The sequence below is a fragment of the Schistocerca serialis genome, chromosome 4, assembly GCF_023864345.2.
Source record: "Schistocerca serialis cubense isolate TAMUIC-IGC-003099 chromosome 4, iqSchSeri2.2, whole genome shotgun sequence".
In the NCBI taxonomy this organism is placed as follows: Eukaryota; Metazoa; Arthropoda; class Insecta; order Orthoptera; family Acrididae; genus Schistocerca; species Schistocerca serialis.
Window position 1 is genome coordinate 103,880,879 of NC_064641.1, and position 16,273 is coordinate 103,897,151.

A 16,273-nucleotide genomic window follows, 5' to 3' on the forward strand; every position below is an offset into this window, starting at 1 on the left:
AGACTTTTTCTGTCGATAGTCAAGCTTAGAAGTTGCGCTGTATGTTTGGACAACTAAATAAAGTGTTATCTTTGGAGTGTAACTGACAGCCGCTCATTGTGCCCCCCTCCCCCTTCCACAATTCCCACTACTTGTTCTGTCCTGCTGGTTAAGCCATATCGAGCAATTTTATTCACTACGTGGTCGTGAGGACGTCCAAACACGACAGCTCCCTCAGAATTGCCATTCTGTCACGGCTGCACGTCGGCCGATCTATCTCTGATGATTGCATAAAGTAGACCACGCAATTTCACTACCGTAGCTTACGTCACTGGCGGAGGGTCAAGTGGGCGCATGGTTCCAGGCCTACAAAGCGAACACTGTGCTTTTTTAAGAGGATCGACAAATATTTCGTCTGATGCGCTTCCTGACGATTGGCAGACGATACGGGGACAGGTACACTGAGCGGGAGTGCGCCGCTAGCGGTGGGTCGACGGCTGCTGCTGCTGCTGCTGCCAGCGTGTGTCTGGTGGCACTGCGCCAGCTGCCGACCTCGGCGAGTGCACAGTAGCGGACGGACAGGCACGCCGGAAGTTGCGGGCGAAAGCTGTCCTCTCTGCAATCACCCATCATCAATGTACACTACTGGCCATTAAAATCGCTACACCAAGAAGAAATGCAGATGATGAACGGATATTCATTGGACAAATATATTATACTAGAACTGACATGTGATTACATTTTCACGCAATTGGGGTGCATAGATCCTGAGAAATCTGTACCAAGAACAACCAACTCTGGCCGTAGTAACGGCCTTGATACGCCTGGGCATTGAGTCAAACAGAGCTTGGATGGCGTGCACAGGTACAGCTGCCCATGCAGCTTCAACACCATACCACAATTCATCAAGAGTAGTGACTGGCGCATTGTGACGAGCCAGTTACTCGGCCATCATTGAACAGACGTTTTCAATTTGTGAGAGATCTGGAGAATGTGCTGGCCAGGGCAGCAGATGAACATTTTCTGTGTCCAGAAAGGCCCCTATAGGACCTTCAACATGCGGTCGTGCATTATCGTGCTAAAATGTAGGGTTTCGCAGGAATCGAATGAAGGGTAGAGCCACGGGTCGTAACAGATCTGAAATGTAACGTCCACTGTTCAAAGTGCCGTCAATGTGAACAAGAGGTGACCGAGACGTGTAACCAATGGTACCCCATTCCAACACGCCGGGTGATACGCCAGTATGGCGATGACTAATACACGCTTCCAATGTGCGTTCACCGCGATGTCGACAAACACGGATGCGACCATCATAATGGTGTAAACAGAACCTGGATTCATCCGAAAAAATGATGTTTTGCCATTCGTGCACCCAGGTTCGTCGTTGAGTACACCATCGCAGACGCTCCAGTCTGTGATGCAACGTCAAGGGTAACCGCAGCCATGGTCTCCGAGCTGATAGTCCATGCTGCTGCAACGTCGTCGAACTGTTCGTGCAGATGGTTGTTGTCTTGCAGACGTCCCCATATGTTGACTCAGGGATTGAGGCGGGGCTGCACGATCCGTTACAGCCATGCGGATAAGATGCCTGTCATCTCGAGTGCTAGTGATACGAGGCCGTTGGGATCCGGCACGGCGTTCCGTATTACCCTCCGGAACCCACCGATTCCATATTCTGCTAACAGTCATTGGATCTCGACCAACGCGAGCAGCAATGTCGCGATAAGATAAACCGCAATCGCGATAGGCTACACTACGACATTTATCAATGTCGGAAGCGTGATGGTACGCATTTCTCCTCCTTACACGAGGCATCACAACAACGTTTCACCAGGCAACGCCGGTCAAGTGCTGTTTGTGTATTAGGAATCGGTTGGAAACTTTCCTCATGTCAGCACGTTGTAGGTGTCGCCACCGGCGCCAACGTTGTGTGAATGCTCTGAAAAGCTAATCATTTGCATATCACAGCATCTTCTTCCTTTCGGTTAAATTTCGCGTCTGTAACACGTCACCTTCGTGGTGTAGCAATTTTAATGGCCAGTAGTGTAACATTGTTAAAACACATTGTAAGGGGAACAGTCATCGTTCATTCCGTTGTAATAGCAATTTTAGGAAGAGTCGTATTCGTGTCTTGCTGGAGGAACCGCATTTGGCGAAAAGAGTGCAAGCCTGCTGCTTCTTACTTCACAAGCAGTGCACATTACAAACTAGTACCGTAATTTTGCATGAAAGAAACTATTACTCTTCAGTTTAGCATATTTCGATGAATCTGCACCTGAGACATACCTTGATTCTTGGCTGAGTACAAGTAAAAGGAGTCCTGCACCTTAGGTGTTCATCCGCGTATTTCACTACATCCGCCGCTGAAGGCAAATGACTAGTCTCCTATCCACCGACTTTTCGACTTGTCGATTTCGCGAGCTCCTAACCACTACTCCACGAAACTGTCAGTTCTTATTGACAACACAGTTCATTAGCTACTCGCACAGAACATTACAGCCGTTTCACTGCTTTGCCACTCGAAACTTTGGTGCGAATCGCCAGAACAGTTTAGGAATCTGCTGGCAGTAAGTCATGCGTTTTCCCCAAAGCACAAAATACGTCAACCCCACGGTCGTGACCAGACGGCCATCAGCGACAGTTGATTGCAAGACTGAGCCAGTACACAGCTAGACAATCAGCAGAGTCAAACTTACCGACATTTTATTGAGTGATGGAATATGATGCGCCATAAACTATGTTCAATTATCCTGGCGCTGTCAGAGTCTAAACACAAACTTTTGACGTAACTAAGGTGGCCTGCCATCTAACATGCGTCTCTGTCAAGTCCCGACGCAATCCCCTCCAGACAATAGACTGTCGTTTGTACTTATAATTTTTGTTACGTCTGTGTCGTCAGACAAGCCAAGTTACCAATTATTTTCCTAGCCAAGTTGTAGTGCCCTACATCAGTTTGTCCGGTGCAGACGGTTCCGGAACACACTGCAGTACTTCTCCCTTAATATCTTACTCTTAGAAAATGTGTTTTTCTGATGAACTTTTCTTTCCTCGGTCATCCAGTCCGTGATCTCGCCCTCACCTTGCTGCGCCTCACGTATTCTTACACTGGCTTTCGGAACACTTTCTGCCGACACGCCCTGCAGCGCGCCACATAGATGCCCCGGCCCTGGGGTTCGGCCGCCCCACCAGCACGGCGTGGGTCCACTCCTGCCGCCACCCGCTAGCACGAATTCTGGTTCCAATATTTGATTAAAACCGAAGTATCTCGTCACCTGCAACTCTGATCACCACATGGTTTCCAAGGAACCCTCTTAAATAAACGACCGCAGCCATACACCTCCTGTTCCAACATCTTTCAACTGTTGCTCAATCCTTATGCTCATAACAACAAGAATACCAGCTGTGAGTAATTGTACATATCACTGCCATGTCTCACAGTTTAATGTATTCTCAAAGGTAAAACCTAGATACTTAGTTGAATGACAACCTCTAAGTAAGTGTCATTTGTGTGTAAAAGAAATCCTGCGTTATTGTCTCAGTAATTGTGTAGAGCACCTCATTCGTTTTATTGTTAAGGATCAGTCAGTGGTGGTTTGCCCTAATACAACTGGGCGCGGGGGGAGGGGGGGGGGGCGGGGGGCGATCACATGCTGATTCACTGTTGTCTACAAAAATCAGAATTATTGAAAACTTTGTATGAAACAAACTCAGTACATTCGCTAAAAGTAACATTAGTTACAGCTATACATAACCAAGAAGCCTACCTAAGTGGTATTATAGTACACAAAATCCATTTTTCAGTTTTTCTTTCAAGCAAACAAATCAGTCACCTATTCATTGAAATTAGGTAGCCGACCTTGTGGCCGAGCGGTTCTAGGCGCTTCAGTCCTTAACCGCGCTGCTGCTACGGTCGCAGGTTCGAATGCTGCCTCGGGCATGGATGTGTGTGATGTCCTTAGGTTAGTTAGGTTTAAGTAGTTCTAAGTCTACGGGACTGATGACCTCAGATGTTAAGTCCCATAGTCCTTAGAGCCATTTTAACCATTTGAAATTGGATATGTTATGTCTTTTACTACCATGAGCGTTGCCAATGCCTTCACCCTAGTTCCAATCACTGTGCTTCTTAAACATACCTGGATCTCTTCAGAGCAGAGTAACAGCCCTCAGCCCACTGTGAGTCTTAGCCATGTGGAAAGGTTACAGATTTCTGAAATGAATTCCATGTGAAACGTCCCCTTTGAAAAATTAAGAATGGCTGTGCTGGTAAACTTCAACGTTATTTGATTTTCGAACAGCTGAGCAAAACTGAACGTACTCAGACATTTGTCTCTTTACTTATTCTGATCACCACTCAACTGACACAATATTTTTAGCGCAACGCAATCTGACTTTCAATAATGGCTCTGAGCAGTATGGGACTCAACTGCTGAGGTCATAAGTCCCCTAGAACTTAGAACTACTTAAACCTAACTAACCTAAGGACATCACACACATCCATGCCCGAGGCAGGATTCGAACCTGCGACCGTAGCGGTCACGCGGTTCCGGACTGAAGCGCCTAGAACCGCTCGGCCACTCCGGCCGGCTGACTTTCAATAATCCCTACTAAAAGAATGGTCCTGGCTAACAATAACCTATACGTTTCATGAATCACTTACCTCACAAAAATCTTCGTTATTCGAACTTCTGCAATACAGCGAGCGCCAATACTGCCAGCTAAATAAAAGATTCTAACTACTAAAGGCACTAACTACTGATAGGCATAGTTAGCAAATGAAAGATTTTTATAGAGGAACAAACAATAGCGTTCAAAAGTCATAATATATATGTAATTTTGTGACATTTAATTAAACAACTTTCCTTTTCCTGACGGACGCACGTCCAGATCGTCCTCTGAAAGCTCTGGCATCTCTGTCCCCACATCCACAGCTGCTGGCGACTCACCTCCAACTGCCCAACGCTGCGCGCTGTTCACATCCAACTGCCCAACACTACACAAGCGAATATTCCAACAGTGAGTCCAACCAGCCACAGATTGCACACAGCGCAGTCAGCGATTTTCATACAGAGCACTACTTGGCGTTACCAACATAAAAACCTAAACAGTCTACTTACAGTGATTAATGACGATGTCAACAACCGTACTATGTTTCTGGAAGAAAGACTGTCTGTAGCGAATTTTGGATTTGGTGAACGGAATTTTTTGTTACAGATGTTATGAAAAATGGTGTAAACCTTACGCAGATTTAATGTGCCATCAATGCCATTGTTGGCTATTATTTCACGTAAGGACTTCAAGTGTTTGAAGTGTGTGGCGTTGCCATTGCGTAAATCGGCTCCATGTACTTTCTTTTCTCTTAAGAAATGTGAAGGATACTTGCGACAGTGATATGAATCTTCTATAGGGCGTGCCTGGTAATTATCGGCAGATCATCGGCTAAGACAGAGCTTTTAATATATTACAAGTACTTCTTTCTGCCATGTACTTCTTTCTTTCTCATTGTGGTCTGTTGATCACAGAGCATCTCTTTCAAACATCGCCCTCCATGACTTGTATACCTTCCAATCTCTGATTCACAGACAATTTTGCCCTCTACGGTTCCCTCTGGGGACGAGGGAAGTTACACATCATGTCTGAAAACATATCTTATCGTTGTCTCCTTTGCAGTTAGTGTTTTGCATACTTTCCTCGCCGACTTTGCGGAGAACCATGTCATTTGTTGTATCAGTCCCCTTAATTTTGTACATTCTTCTCGGAGAATCCTGCCTCAAACGTTTTGCTAACCTTCTTATCCTGTTTTTTTGCAATCCGTGATCTACTTCCACACGGTGCTCTGCTCAAGACATGTATTCTCAGAAATTCCTTCCTCAGGTTAAGGGCTATGTGTTGACTTCTGATGGTGAGGAACACTCTCTTTGCGCGAGCTAGCATGCTTGCTATTACTATCCTCTAAGAAAGAATTAGAGGTCCTTCTGAATGGAATAAGGACATGAAGTGAACTGACAGTAAACTAACAAAAGACAAAGTTTGTGAGGAGAAATGAGATTAGCAATAAAATTAACATCGTCACGTAGTAGAAGAAGAGATAAAATTCTGATACCTTCTACATTTACATCTACATGGTTACTCTGCAATTCACACTTAAGTTCCTGGCAGAGGGTCCATCGAACCATTTTCATACTACTTCTCTACCATTCCAATCTCGAATGGCGCGTGGGAAAAAGGAACACCTAAATCTTTCCGTTAGAGCTCTGATTTCTCTTATTTTATTATGATGATCATTTCTTCCTACGTGGGTGGGTGTCAACAAAATATTTTCGCTTTCGGAAGAGAAAGTTGGTAACTGAAATTTCATAAATAGATCTCGCCACAAAGAAAACCGTCTTTGTTTCAGTGACTGCCCCCAACTCGCGTACCACGTCATTCTCACCTCTATTGCGCTATAACACGAAACGAGCTGCCCTTCCTTGCACTTTTTCGATATCCTCCGTCAATCCTACCCGGTAAGGATCACACACCGCGCAGCTATATTCTAGCAGAGGACGGACAAGTGTTATGTAGGCTGTCTCTTTAGTGGGTTTGTCGCATCTTCTAAGTGTTCTGCCAACAATGCGCAGTCTTTGTGTCGCCTTCCCCACAATATTATCTATGTGGTCTTTCCTATATAAGTTGCTCGTAATTGTAATTCCTAGGTATTTAGTCGAATTAACAGCCCTTAGATTTGTGCGATTTATCGTATACCCAAAATTTATCGGATTTCTTTTAGTACCCATGTGGATGACGTCGCACTTTTCTGTGTTTAGCGCCAATTACCACTTTTCGCACCATACAGAAATTCTCTCTAGATCGTTCTGTATTTGGAACTGATCGTCCGATGATTTTACTAGACGGTAAATTACAGCGTCATCTGCAAAGAATCTAAGGGGGCTGCTCAGATAATCAGTTAGATCATTTATGTAAATCAGGAACAGCAGAGATGTGGTGTCCAGAAGTCTGCTGGGAACTGAGTGGACTGGTAAGAAGTGAGAAGATTCTCCGTAGAATGGAGGAGGGTAATATGTGCAAAACGCTGATTACGTTGAGGTACAGGAATACAGGACGTGTGTCAATAGGTCGGGGAATGACATCTGTGCTGGTAGGGGGAGGTTTACAGGGCAAGAAATGGAATGGTTCAAATGGTTCAAATGGCTCTGAGCACTATGGGACTCAACTGCTGAGGTCATTAGTCCCCTAGAACTTAGAACTAGTTAAACCTAACTAATCTAAGGACATCACAAACATCCATGCCCGAGGCAGGATTCGAACCTGCGACCGTAGCGGTCTTGCGGTTCCAGACTGCAGCGCCTTTAACCGCACGGCCACTTCGGCCGGCCGAAATGGAATGAGGAGACGGTATAACATTACTGGCAGGAAGTGCCCAACTGTGGTAGTTTATCTGCGTGGTAGAGGTCTTTCTACTTGATTTTGTGTGTACAGACTGAAGTGGCGAGGCAAAATTTGTACCAAGGCCAGGAATCGAACCGAGGTGTTCTGCTTCTGAGGCAGGTGCGTCAGCCACTAAGCCACCTTGGCACACCGGTTCACACAACTGCGTGGATTACCCCGGCATGCCTCCCTCCTCTGTTCAAATTTTCGCTGCCACCCCAGTCTATTTTCAATTCCCCGTTACACACGAAAAGGATTGCCGATGCTCTCCATGTTCTGGAACAGCACCTGGGCAACAACGTAAATGCGGGATCCAGTCTGAAAGGGGTAAGGGGGAATTTAAAGCGAGAATTTGAACAGAGGAGGGAGACGTGCGAGATTAATCACTGCAGTTCTCTGAACTGCTTTGCGCCGTGGCCTAGTGGCTAATGCACCTTCCTAGTAAGCAGGACATCGGCGTACGATCCCTGACCTGGGTACAAATTTTGACTCCCCGCTTCAGTCTATATACATAAAGTCATATCTGTATGAGACCAGTTAAGTCTCTGAAATTGTGTCATTTCCTGTCTACTTGACTCCACTTCTGGAACCTGCGCCTCGATGAAGGTGATATGAAATGATCAGTACAGAAGAAGCACCCAGTCCTCGATAGAAGAAAATGTCCGACCCAGCCAGGAATCGAACCCGGGACCGCAATCTAAAGGTAGCAATGATAACCACTGGACCACGAGCAGAAAACAAAAATTCTAGAGCATTGGTCTCCAAATTACTAGACCATCACGACCACATATCAAGTTTTAAGCCTCAGTGGGAGTTGGATAAAAGATTTTCAGAGAAATCAAAGAAGAAAATTATAACGAAATTTATTGTCGCTTAAACAAATATAAAATATTCAGCGAAAAACTCAGGCACACTTCCGTGCTGTCTAGAACACTTAACGAGAGGTATCAAATTTGTCTGTTGAACCCAAGATTTTCTCAAACAAAGGTTCTGACTTAGTCTGGTGTGTGAGTGAAATATCTCGTAAATGTTAGTCATTCACATTACTTCTGTATTTAGGTTTGGTAAATTTTAGCAAATAAAATGTTTGTTGACACCTTTAGGTAGTGCTAAATACAGATCACAAACCTTGTGCAAAGTCTTTGATCTCGGGGCAGCTTCCTTCTAGAAGACACTTGTGAAACTGAACAAATCTGTCCTTCCATGTTGTCATCATCTTAAAAATCAATTATTTCAATTTGCAGTCCTACCTAAACATCTCCCACTACTCAGGAAGAGGGGATGCGGAAAATCTGGATCCCCTTGGAATTATCAGCTAAATATGGAAGCCTGGAAGAGGACTCTGTCTTTAGAAGTTCCACTACAAACAAGAGCGAGAAACTTGACTACTGGAAACCGTGTTCACACTTCAACGACTAGCAATTGACCATGTCAGACAAAACTTTGTGTCCGACGTTGTGTTAGGTTCTGCCTGAAATCTTTACCAAGTGCGTGAAGGTCAAAAATATAATCGCCCTTTCGTCGGAGTTTGTTAGTCAGTTAATTCAAATGGAGAGCATCGTCAGTCAAGAAAGCTAGTCTCCAATGGCATTGTTTGTCCAACAGGACTTCCTAACACACGAAATGTACTCGCAGTTGCGAATACGGACAACTATCAGCTGTGTAGCGGAATAACGACTATGGAAGTTTGAGCTCGACCATGACTCGAACCCGGATTTCTCGCTTATCGCGAGAGGTCGCCTCACCATGAGGCTACCCGAGCACGCCTCACTACCAGACACAGACTTCTGTATGTCGTCAACCAGCTGCACTCCTACATTCATTATATATATTCCCGTAAAGGCGAGACATTTTACATGAAAGTCGCTTTCCCTGTGTCGGTTGGTGAATACGATACTGCAGCGCCTGTGTTGTTCACAAGTACGACGCAATTCTCCTTCGGACATGCGTGCATGTACGGCGCAGTGAATGACGAGTATAGGTTGTGGACACATGGTTGATGGCATATGAAAGTTTGGTTGTGGCCGTTGGTCGTTCAAATGGTTCAAACGGTCCTGAGCACTATGGGACTTAACAGCTGAGGTCATCAGTCCCCTAGAACTTACAACTACTTAAGCCTAACTAACATAAGGACATCACACACATCCATGCCCGAGGCAGGATTCGAACCGCTCGGCCACACCGGCCGGCCCGTTAGTCGTGCTCGGATAATCTAGTGAATGCCGGCGCGGTAACTCGGCGTGTTCGGACAACGGGTTAGCTGCCCACTGTAATAAAAAACAAAAAAATAAATTAATAAAAAATAAAAGATATAACTGCGTGTATGTGTTAACGGCGAACTTGAACGGGTGTCACGAAACGTTCACCTCCAACAAATGCAACGAACAATACGAAAAAAAAATGTGATTAAAAAAAGGGTAAAGCGATCGTTCGAGGCAAGCGGGAAATCCGGGTTCAAGTCCCGGTCCAGCACAAATATTCATAGTGGCCGTTGCATTTTACACCTGATGGTTATCCATGTTCGTAACTACGAATACATTTCATGTATTTCGTAACAGTTGCAGTCGCCGCAGTGCCCGTTCCTTCGGACATGCATGGAAAGACGAATTGACGTTGTTTGAGTCCATGACATAGAATGAAATTTACAACAATAATTAAGACTTCGTTACAGAGGACACAACCATTGACTATGCACAAAGTCCTTCCGGATAAGGAACGCAGAGTAGTGCCAAGGATTTGGTACCGCCACTTGACCCAAATTGTGAGTTCAGTCTTCCAACGAAATCTGTATATTTGTCACTCCTGATTGAATACCAAACAGACTTTTCTCGTAACTGATTTGATAAATGACGAGTAGTAGAGACAAGTAGAGTGGCGACAAGAAGGGTGTACAGCCACCCTCCACCACTAACCTTGCCAAATTGTTGCAAAACTTTCGCTCGAGCACGGTCTCGATTAAACCTCTTCACGGCCGGATGCGGCCCACAGGCCCTACAGGTGTCTCGGACAGCCCTTGAAAAGGACCTAATAAATGTTGTAATTTAATCTCAAAGATACAAGAAGAAAATCTGTTCGAGTGTCATACCAGAGGAATACTCTGAAAAACTGTTTTATCCTTGATAGACAAACGACTAATTTCGAGATTCTTTTATTACTTCGAGTATTAACTACCTTTTTGTTCTGATGTGCTGGCGTAAAGACGTACATAATTTCATGTCTATGTGTGTGTTAAATGAAGGTGTTAAATGATGAAAAACGTGTTTTATAATTTCTGTCAAGATCAAGCCTAAATCCCGTACTAATGGAGTACAAATTATTCTGTTAATTCGAGGAGGCGAAATTTAGATGGAGGCGACGATCTTCACGACGGCGCTGCTCAACAATAGAGGTACGTGATTGTGCTCACTACTTTCCTTTGGTGGGCGCTAAGACTAATTCCGATGTGTTTTTGCCGAGACATTCAGAACCTGCAATCTTCCTTTTCGTATAAAAATAGGAGTCCGATAGAAAAAGAAATATTCATAAATTTAAATAATTGCAATTCTTTTACCCAGGCCACGGGGAATGATAGAACGTACGTGACTCTACCCTGATTGTACGTTCTCCGAGTGTGTTACGACATAATTATTTTACGAAAAAAAAATTAAGATACATCTTCCTCATCAGATCGCAACCACTCGCAGGCGAACGTACGTACCGTCTGAATGTGTCTAGTCGGTCGTGCGCATTGTTCTAAAGCTTTTCTGTTAATATTCAGTGGATTGCATCTGCGCAATTAAGTTTTGTTTATGCCGCAAATCGCACTTCACGCAAAGTATTTATTACGCAAATTTCAGGCTCCATTTAATGTCAAAACTCCGAAGTACGGCTGACTAAGCAAACCGCTATAATAATTTCATATCTCTACAACTACAATAATACAAAACAACAATAACATAACAGAGAGGGTACGTTACATCCTGTTCTAGTAGAAGGCGGGGACCGAACGCCGTTGCGAGGTCAGGACCTTGGCACAGAAGGTGAAGTCGTGTCGTGCCACGTTAAACCAGTCACCAGACCGATGACTCTCCTCGCCATCAGTAAATAAACAACTATTCTTCTAGACGGCCCCGAATTTTTATGTTAAGTTTGTCGTCCGTCTCATTTCTGACGTTCCTCAGTACCTTGACGTTTCTTTCACTTACTTTAAATTCATTCTATGCGCTCAGTAGACGCTTTACTCAATTCAGAACGTCCCGTACGAAAGTATATGCTTCAAATGGCTCTAAGCACTGTCTGACTTAACATCTGATGTCATCAGTCCCCTAGACTTAGAACTACTTAAACCTAACTAACCTAAGGCCATCACACACATCCATGCCCGAGGCAGGATTCGAACCTGCGACCGTAGCAGCAGCGAGGTGCCGGACTGAAGCGCCAGAACCGCTCGGCCACATCGACCGGCTACGACAATCTGCCTCGGTCTAATCGAGGATATCAATTACATGCGAGTCTTGTCACTGATACCATTTCACCCTACACTTTTGATCGAACTTCTGAGCCTCCCTTATTTCTTTCATTGCTTCTGCGACGTACATGTTGAACATTAGACAGGAAAGACTGCCTGAGGTAAGTTTTAATCCTAGCACATCATTGTTGGCTTTCCTCTATCTAGTAGCAGGCCGGAAAGAAATGGAGATAAACCATGGCGCCGGCCGTTGTGGCCGAGTGGTTCTAGGCACTTCAGTCTGGAACCGCGCGACCGCTACAGTCGGAGGTTCGAATCCTGCCTAGGGCACGGATGTGTGTGATGTCCTTAGGTTAGTTAGGTTTAAGTAGTTCTAAGTCTAGGGGACTGATGACCTCACATGTTAAGCCCCATTTGAGCCATAAACCATCGCCTTGACTAACGCCTGTTTTCATTTCAAACGAATTGGAGATATCGCCCATCAATTTTACCTACAAAATTTTGTGGGTGAAAGTCGTATTATTGACTACACACCACGGAAGCAATATTTTAAACAGTGTGGGTTCGATCGAATGGTTTATGCGACTCTTTTGAAAGATTTTATTGCTAAATACACTATTGGCCATTAAAATTGCTACACCACGAAGATGACGTGCTACAGACCCGACATTTAACCGACAAGAAGAAGATGCTGTGATATGCAAATGATTAGCTTTTCAGAACATTCACACAAGGTTGGCACCGGTGGCGACACCTACAACGTACTGACATGAGGACAGTTTCCAACCGATTTCTCATACACAAACAGTAGTTGACCGGCGTTGCCTGGTGAAACGTTGATGTGATGCCTCGAGTATTGAGGAGAAATGCGTACCATCACGTTTCGGACTATGATAAAGGTTGGATTGTAGCCTATCGTGATTGCGGTTTATCGTATTGCGACATGGTTGGTCCCGTTGCTCGAGATCCAATGACTGTTAGTAGAATATGGATCCGGTGGGTTCAAGAGTGTAATACGGAACGCCGTGCTGGATCCCAACGGCCTCGTATCACAAGCAGTCGAGATGACAGGCATCTTATCCGCATGGCTGTAACGGATCGTGCGGCCACGTCTCGATTCCTGAGTCAACAGATGGGGACGATTGCAAGACAACAACCATCTATACGAACAGTTCGACGACGTTTGCAGCAGCATGGACTATCAGCACGGAGACCATGGCTGCGGTTACCCTTGACGCTGCATCACAGACAGGAGCGCCTGCGTTGGTGTATTCAACGACGAACTTGGGTGCACGAATGACAAAACGTCATTTTTTCGGATGAATCCAGGTTCTGTTTACAGCATCATGATGGTCGCATCCGTGTTTGGCGACATCACGGTGAACGCACATTGCGTATCACCCGGCGTGATGGTATGGGGTGCCGTTGGTTACACGTCTCGGTCACCCTTTGTTCGCATTGACGGCACTTTGAACAGTGGACGTTACATTTCAGATCTTTTACGACCCGTGGCTCTACCCTTCATTCCATCCCTGTGTAACCCTACATTTCAGCAGGATAATGCACGAACGCATGTTGCAGGTCCTGTACGGGCCTTTCTGGATGCAGAAAATGTTCGACTGCTGCCCTGGCCAGCACATTCTCCAGATCTCTCACCAACTGAAAACGTCTGATCAATGGTGGCCGAGCAACTGGCTCGTCACAATACGCCAATCACTACTCTTGATGAACTGGCGTATCGTGTTGAGGCTGCATGGGCAGCTGTACCTGTACGCGCTTTCCAAGCTCTGTTTGACGCAATGCCCAGGCGCATGAAGGCCGTTATTACGGCCAGAGGTGGTTGTTCTGGGTGCTGATTTCTCAGGGTCTATGCAGCCAAATTGCGTGAAAATGTAATCACATGTCAGTTCTAGTATAATATATTTGTTCAACAAATACACGTTTGTCATCTGCATTTCTTCTTGGTGTAGCAATTTTAATGGCCAGTAGTGTAATTCGTAACAGTTGGTTGAAGCACTGACGTAAACTGCAGCCGGACCTCTATTTGAATGTTACAAACAAAACAGATCGTCTAACGCGCCGCATCGAAGCAGTCTTGGGCCAGGAGACCGCAGCGACGGCGGTGTAAAGTGCGTGGCTACAAAGTGAAAATAGTGCGCGGCCTCTAGCGGGGAACGGTACGGAGAATTTGGCACGCCCGCGACACCGCGGCCCTGGGCGACCCAGAAAACCGGCAGAGCAGCTCTATGTGGACTAGCGAACCTCTACGGAGGCAGCTGGTAGGCACTGACCCGCTTTCCGCGCCGGCCCCGCTCGCAGAACGGGCTCCGCCACAGCTCTGCTGCAGGCCGGGGGACTGGGAGGCAGCGTAGCGTCGGCAGAGGGCGGCGAGTAGCGGCGCGGTGGCGGCTGGAGGAGCGGGAACCTAGCCGGCAGCACAAAATAATAGCACAGAGTCTCTCCCCGATCACAGAAGTTTATTTCCAAAGAACTGCGCCAAATGCACCTATGGCGCTTGCTGCAAATAGTGCCACCTTCATATATTGACGAAAATCACTCTAATCATTACAATATTTCCACACCGACTCGTTACTATCACATCTCAACAAGAACTTTTCAGTATTACTTCTCAGCAAGCACTGCCTACTACGAGTTCTCGACCAGCACTGCCCACTACGAGTTCTCCCCAAGCACTGCCTACTACGAGTTCTCCCCAAGCACTGCCAGTGGAGACGGCTGAATAATACTCTTTGGCGCAATCTCTGGCACTGTGGCTCAGTGTAGCCACCTTTCATATGCCCCTCCTCCACGGGCCAGAATTTGTTGGTATTTTTGCCAGCATTGGTGGTGAAAATACCACCAAATTCGTCCACAAAAATAAAAGATAATATTAATACGTAAATATCACATAATTAGATAAAATTTTGGCTTTGCACTGACCTTTCAATAACCTAATATATAAAATACAGTAAGCAATACAAATTCTTTCATACACGTGACTTTGCATAATAGTTTACACAATACACAAAAAAATCAGTTTATACTAATGTTCACATAAAATGCTTTCAATGATTAAAAAAAAAACAAGTAGTTGATAGTTCCAGCAGTAGCACCCAGCAATGGTCAACAGGTGCAAATACCAACAAGTGACATCATTTTAGTAGAAGCAGTCCATCAGTGGCACCCAGCAATGTTGAGCAGGTGCAGACAGCAACAAGTGACATTATTTCAGTAGAAGCAGTTCCATCTGTGGCACCCAGCAATGTTGAACAGGTGCAGACACCAACAAGTGACATTATTTCAGTAGAATCAGTCCATTAGTGGCACCTAGCAATGTTGAACAGGTGCAGACACCAACAAGTGACATTATCTCAGTAGAAGCAGTTCATCAGTGGCACCCAGCAATGTTGAACAGGTGCACACAGCAACAGTGACATCATTTCAGTACAAGCAGTCCATCAGTGGCACCCAGCAATGTTGAGCAGGTGCAGACAGCAACAAGTGACATCATTTCAGTAGAAGCAGTCCATCAGTGGCACCCAGCAATGTTGATCAGGTGCAGACAGCAACAAGTGACATCATTTCAGTAGAATCAGTCCATTAGTGGCACCTAGCAATGTTGAACAGGTGCAGACACCAACAAGTGACATTATCTCAGTAGAAGCAGTTCATCAGTGGCACCCAGCAATGTTGAACAGGTGCACACAGCAACAGTGACATCATTTCAGTACAAGCAGTCCATCAGTGGCACCCAGCAATGTTGAGCAGGTGCAGACAGCAACAAGTGACATCATTTCAGTAGAAGCAGTCCATCAGTGGCACCCAGCAATGTTGATCAGGTGCAGACAGCAACAAGTGACATCATTTCAGTAGAATCAGTCCATTAGTGGCACCTAGCAATGTTGAACAGGTGCAGACACCAACAAGTGACATTATCTCAGTAGAAGCAGTTCATCAGTGGCACCCAGCAATGTTGAACAGGTGCACACAGCAACAGTGACATCATTTCAGTACAAGCAGTCCATCAGTGGCACCCAGCAATGTTGAGCAGGTGCAGACAGCAACAAGTGACATCATTTCAGTAGAAGCAGTCCATCAGTGGCACCCAGCAATGTTGATCAGGTGCAGACAGCAACAAGTGACATCATTTCAGTAGAATCAGTCCATTAGTGGCACCTAGCAATGTTGAACAGGTGCAGACACCAACAAGTGACATTATCTCAGTAGAAGCAGTTCATCAGTGGCACCCAGCAATGTTGAACAGGTGCACACAGCAACAGTGACATCATTTCAGTACAAGCAGTCCATCAGTGGCACCCAGCAATGTTGAGCAGGTGCAGACAGCAACAAGTGACATCATTTCAGTAGAAGCAGTCCATCAGTGGCACCCAGCAATGTTGATCAGGTGCAGACAGCAACAAG

The 16,273-nt window shown here is 45.5% G+C and overlaps 1 protein-coding gene across 1 annotated transcript in view; it reads right to left on the reverse strand.

Moving 5' to 3' along the window:
• Positions 1 to 458: 458 nt before the first annotated feature.
• The window catches only part of LOC126474290 (uncharacterized), a 149,973-nt gene continuing 134,158 nt past the window's right edge, over positions 459 to 16,273 (reverse strand). The window contains exons 4-5 of the mRNA XM_050101754.1: positions 14,143 to 14,276; positions 459 to 595 (exon numbers count right to left, since the gene is read on the reverse strand). Coding sequence (XP_049957711.1) covers positions 459 to 595; positions 14,143 to 14,276 — 271 coding nt within the window. The remainder of the gene's footprint in view (positions 596 to 14,142; positions 14,277 to 16,273) is intronic.